We start from the raw sequence: 6,598 nt of genomic DNA, 5'->3' as shown, positions 1-6,598 counted from the left end.
TGAGATGAGAGGAGACTATGTTTTTTTAGTGACTTATACATGTGATAGTTGTTTACACTTTTAAATTATCAAATCGACTTCATAATTGTAAATGTTAATGAGATTATTCTTTTATCTCTTTTTTTATTTAAATTATGTCTAATTTATATAATATAATAAATTATAATTTGAACAATAAATTCAAGTAATAATTTGTTAAACTAAATAATATTCTTACATATCAATAATCTATTTTTAAATGAGTGTTGCTTAACTATATCAATCACATTTTTTTACTAATCTTTTTATCTACGTTGCTTTTAACTCATTTTGGCCATTGCTTGCATGATCATCAAATGACAATGTTTGATTGCTTCAGTTATAGTATATATATTTCTTAATATTTAAATCTTGCTGCTTCAGATAATTTTTATATTGCTTTGATTGTTCTTATAGGTTTTTATCCTATAATTTGACCAATGGATGACAACAGCTTTCAGCAGAATCAAATGAGCTATTATCTTCATGGTAAATGATTATTTTTTACAATTAAAAATTTATTTATATCACGGGTCAAATAATTAATCTATTTTTTATCTTTAATAAAATAAAAATTATATTTTATCTCATTGAAAAATTGTATTTATTATCCATATGAGAATTGATTCAAATTGTTTACACGTGACCCCAGAAACATTGGTAAACCACTACGTGGCAGGCCTAAAACTATTGGGACGACCACATCTAACAAGGAATTTGACTACAAATGTTCCATAACCCCGCCAACAGACATGAACTTCTAAAACTAAATCCATGTCACAAAATATGTACAATTATATTTTATTTTTCATGTCAAAGTTAATTCAATCCATTTCAAATTTTCAATGCTTTCGCTTATCATGTTGGGATGATTTCATAAAATTATACATTTTATTACTTAATTACAATTTTAAATTTAACTAAAAATATTATGAGTTTTAATATTTATTTCAATTATAGTCTTTATTGGTTTATAATAGTTTTTATTTAAAATAGTTTAAATCAATATGTTGTTTCATTTATAAGTTTTTAAATAAATTAATGAGTTCATTTATGATTATTGTAACTAAAACATAAAATATTATTATGATAATTACAACACTTTATATATATTAATGAGTAATTAATTGGTCTCTAATTAAAATAATTAGTCTATATAACAATTACATGTTATTCGGCTTTATTTTACGGGTCACTATCAACAGATTACATATTTTATTTATTATAATTAAATTTATATGATTACTATTCACTTAAAAAATAAATCATTTCAAATTTTGTATTTATATATAAAATTTTACATTTGTATTTAATACCATCTAAGTGTTATAAGATTAAGAATCATTCATATGTTATCTAATTTCATCATTATTATTTGAAGTATCTAAATTATTATATATTTTTTTAATTATTTAGACATTATTATAATTAAATTACCCGTGCGAAAGCACGGGTCTCTTACTAGTTCCTCACTAAAGATAGACAATTAGCTATCAATATTCAATGGTGCAAGGATTTTAGGTAAGATACGACAAGCACACAATCAACATGTATCTCTGCAAACTATAAATTTAGATTACACAACTAAGAGGGGTGAATTAGGTTTAATGGTATTTTTAAAGATTTTAAGTACTTTTTTGGTTTTTTTTTTTTTAGTTTCCCTTATGAACATATAAAATGAATAAGAAATAGAAAACTAAAGTGCACTAAAGTAAATGAACACAAGGTATTATACTAGTTCCTCTTATCAATCAAGGGTACATTTAGTCCCCTCACATCATATGAGAGATTTTCACCAGCGTTAAATATTTGTACAAGCCTTACTCCAAGGCTTCTCCTACGATTTTCTAGCAATAACAAAGAAGCACACTACTTCCTTGATTTTTAAACACCAACAACTATGGTGGAATTTGAATCTCCCTGTTTCAAATGAAATTTCCAACAAATCGAAAATAATATTTCCTATTTGCAACAAAGAATCACCACACACTTGGTAAAAAATTACAAACAAACAGATTTTTATTAAGGAGACTTTGCCGCAACTATAATAATTTGTAACTTTGCTGCTTTTTTTTTATATATTGACAATTTCAATCTTCTTCTTCAATGAACAAATCAATAGAATATAAATATTTAAATGCTCCATACTTTTTTTATATATTTAAATGAACAAATTACAAATCAATGATCAAATTACCAAACTTTGTCAAAATATTTACCAATACTTACAACAGACAAAATTGTTCATGAAGATGGTGATTTCAAATTTGAAAAATCTTTCTATTTATAATGAACCATGCACCTCTTGATTTTCAAAAGTAATTGCTGGAAAATTCTTATGAACAATTGTCATGATTATGAAAATGTTTATAATTGAAGAGGTGGTGCATTGATTCAGTATTTTTCAACTTGGAACAGAGGTTAATCAATTAGTAATAGTGGGGTATTCGATTTATACTAATTTTCCTTATCAACCAAGGGTACGTTTAGTCCTCTCACACTCGGTGAGAGATTTTCACTATTGTTTGATCTTTGTACAAGCCTCACACCAAGACTTCTCCTACCTTCTAATAACAACAATAATGAAGCATACCACTTCCTTGATTTCCAAACACCAACAACTATGATGGACTTTAAATCACCCCATTCAAAAGACCATAATAGAAAAAACAACCTTTTTCTATTTGTAATTACCTGTAATAAGTACAACACATTCTTAAAGATAAAGAATCACCACAGACTTGGTAAAAAATTATAAACAAACAGATTTTAATAAGGAGACTTTGCAACAACTTTAATAATTTGATTACTTTGTTACTTTTCTAATATATTGATAATTTCAATCTTCTATTTCAAAGAACAAATCGATAGAATATCAACATTTAAATGCTAAAAAAAAAATTCACATATGATTTGATAATTATGCAGAAAAAAATTTTCTATCAAATATAAACATTTAATTATTGTTTTAAATATTATATTCAAAGGGTAATGAAAGAAGAAATGTAAAAGAGAAAAAACACTAACTGAATTACATTAGATGCATCTTTATTTCATACACAAATAGAAAATAACAGTCTCACCATAACATTATTTAACAAGGACAACGATACACATACAGATAGGTTAAAGGAAACACCAAAGATAATAATTCTTATATCACATGCATCTTTTACTAACTTTGACCTTAAGGCCATGTTCCATGCGAAGAACAACAGAAATCTTTGGTGTTACAGATTGATTTTCCACAACCTGTATGTGAAACTTCCATAAAATAGCAGCTGCAACCATTTTCATTTGAATAAGGCTAATACCTTTTCCAATACAACTTCTTGGACCTGCATTGAATGCTATAAACTTGTAAGATGGTACATGTATAATCTCTCCTTTATCTGATATCCATCTCTCTGGCTTAAATTCCAAGCAATCCTCTCCCCATATTTCTTCCATCCTTCCCATTGCATACAAAGAATATATTAACTTCGTATTTGCACTAACATGGTGTCCACTAGGGAGTACATCAGATTTGACTGCACACTTATGCTCTAATGGAACAGGAGGATAAAGCCTTAAGGCTTCACATATTGCTCCATGAAGGTAAACTAGCTTATCGAGCTCTTCGACACGTAAATCAGTGATCAAATTCTCCTCTTGTGTAAAATAGTTATCTTTGATTTCTTGAATAATTTTAGCTTCCACAATAGGATGAGTTGAAACAAGCCAAAAGAACCAACTCAGACCTGAACTAATTGGTCCATCTCCTGCAGCCAATAGATTGAGTGCAGTGTCTCTAAGATAATACTTCTCGGCCATTTCGTCGTCTCCCAAGTCTCTTTTCATTAATTCTTTTAGCAAGCATGGATGATATTCTTCCACACCAATTTTTTCTTCATCGCCTTCCGAATATGCTATACACTTGTACAAGAATCGGTAAAGATTTTCTCGAGCTACCTTTCTCTTCCTTTCTTGACCTATTTGTAGCCATTTTTGTACCTTCCAAATACATTTTGGAATACAGTGTCTGATCAAATGCGTATCATCAATCACAGAAATAGCTTTTACATAAGTAGCATCTGAAAATTCATTGAAGTTGTAAGGAATGGAATTTGGATCAAATCCAAATAGAAAGGTGCATGCAATGTCAAAGGTGAACCTCTCAAGAATATCTTGTAGATCAATTACTTGTACACCTTTACATGCATGATCAAGAAATGGTAATAGACAATTCTCTAGCTTCTTTTGAATATTATTTTGATGGAAAATCTCAAAGCTTTTCCTTTTTACCAATGAATGAAGTAGTGTTCTCTCTTGTTTCCATTCATTGGAATCCAAATTAAATATACCAACGCCGAAAACATCAAAAATCTCACGGAAATCAGATCCTTTCCCATAGTTGCTGAAATTTTTGCTGGTGATGTGGTGCACATTCATTGGATCACAAGTGATGATAATATTGGCCATGTTTGTAAACCAAGGTCCTTTAAAATGAAACGTGCTCCCATATTGTTTGGAACCTAAGGTTAAAACATCATGAAAATTGGATAAATAAAGGAGAAGTGATGGTAGCATGCCAATTATTGGCCAATTTGGAACAATAACAATTTTGTTGCGCCTCCATGTTTTGTAGAATATGAAGAAGATAATGGCTAGAAACAATAAAATGTATTGATACAAAATCATTGTACTTAGGCTAAAGGGAATCTGATTCAAATTGTATATGTGAGTGATATCTTGAAGAAAAGAATGAGTAGAAGATATATACTCAATTAAATATGAGCATGCATCCGTTGCACTTTCAGCAATGGCTAACCAACCTTTATAGAAATACAAGTTTATTGATATTCCCTATAACTGACGTGCACACATGCTCTACGTGTCGGTGTTTTTAACTTTTGCAAAATGCTAAATTTTGTGTTATTAATTATATATATATATATATATATATATATATATATATATATTCCAAAAATAAATTTAAGGATTTACTCTAAATCTTCTATTTTTTAAATTTAACGGTTTCAATTGATGATTTATATTTTAAAGTGAGTAAAGCATTTGTAAAAACACTTATATAAACAAAATCAGCAATAATAGTCCATAGTTTGAGGTTTGTAAGTTTTCACTAAGTTATATCTAAGTTTTAAAATCAGTTTTAATAACTTGACAACTTCAGAGCATGAGGTTTGTAAGTTCTCTTTGAGTTTGATAGTTCATAGGTTGAGTTTTGTAAGTTTCCTCCAAGTTCTATCCAAGTTATTAAACTTTTATGATGATAAATTTTTTTTTTAATAAGCAATTGATTTATAAAGCTCGCACTAGGGGTGCAACCCTTACAAAGCAAAACACTAAAGAGTGTTTGGACAGGATAAAGGAAGTTTAAACCATTCATAGTAAAATGGATCTAAACTTAGAATAACCAAAAGACATCCATCTCCAAGAAAGGAATATAATGTTAGAACACACCACATCAAAACAAAACGCCTCCCCTTTGAAAATTATGGCGTTCCTCATAATCCATAAACACCAAATGGTAGCTATCCAAACAACATTAATCTTAACCCTATGGTTAGCATTCTTCACTTTTTCTTGAATTGCACCAAAATCCAAAAACTCCTGTCCGTTAATCTCCTCCGAAATGCCCAACCAAACAAAAATTTGATTCCAAATCTCTTTCGCCATTTGACAATTAAAGAAGAGATGAGAAGAATTCTCCAAATGGTTGCCACAAAAAACACAATTCGGACTTGTGAAGCTAATAAATCCCCTTTTCATCAATTGGTCTTTAGAAGGAATTCTTTTAATGAAAAATCTCCAAGCAAAAACTTTGATCTTAGGTGGAATTCTAAAATCCCACGTCACCTTCAACAAGTTAATCAAATAAGATGCCCAAGCAAAAGATTTTGAATCGTTGACAACATTTGAAATACTAGCTACCGAGAACTCCTTTTCAAAATTAATGTACCACAAGAAGCTGTCGTTCTCAAATTCACACGGAGTGATGCTATGCAAATTGTCCCAAAACGGATTCCAGCAAGGCATGACTGCCGCTACAGCCCCAGCTGCTGAACCGTGAACAGAGTCGGAGCCAAACAAAGCCACGACATCCCAATTGTGAACACCTTCGGTCCAAACCAACACATCCGCTGCCGCACAATTTTTCATGGTTGATAAATCAAACAATTGTGGATAAACCTCGCGAAGAGATTGATCTCCCAACCACAAACTATGCCAAAAAAGAATATTTTTACCGTTCTTACAACAACACTTAAAACACCCGGTAAATCCATTATCGACAATGTCGTTCAAGAAATAATTTTTGCTCATGTCCCTCCACCAAATAGAATCATCACTTCTATTCATAGCTCCACTAGTATCTTGAATCTTTAGTTTAGGACAAAGATACCTCACCAAAAGAAATCTACTCCAAATGGCATTATCTTCTCTCAAAATTCTCCACTTCCACTTTAAAAGAAGAGCTTTGTTCAACTCCTCTACATCTCTAACTCCTAGCCCACCCCTCTCATTCGGTCTACAAACATTCTCCCACTTCACCCGATGAATACTCCTTTTATCAATTTTC

General features: G+C 30.2%; 1 protein-coding gene across 1 annotated transcript; it reads right to left on the bottom strand.

Annotated features, from left to right (window-relative positions):
- Window positions 1-3,022: 3,022 nt before the first annotated feature.
- LOC131634200 (alkane hydroxylase MAH1-like) lies at window positions 3,023-4,793 on the bottom strand. Its single transcript, XM_058904855.1, has one exon. The coding sequence runs from the start codon at window positions 4,696-4,698 to the stop codon at window positions 3,178-3,180; it is 1,521 nt and encodes a 506-aa protein (XP_058760838.1). The 5' UTR covers window positions 4,699-4,793; the 3' UTR covers window positions 3,023-3,177.
- Window positions 4,794-6,598: the final 1,805 nt, after the last annotated feature.

This window comes from Vicia villosa, unplaced genomic scaffold, assembly GCF_029867415.1.
Source record: "Vicia villosa cultivar HV-30 ecotype Madison, WI unplaced genomic scaffold, Vvil1.0 ctg.001256F_1_1, whole genome shotgun sequence".
NCBI lineage: Eukaryota > Viridiplantae > Streptophyta > Magnoliopsida > Fabales > Fabaceae > Vicia > Vicia villosa.
This window is presented reverse-complemented; position numbering and strand designations above follow the sequence as displayed.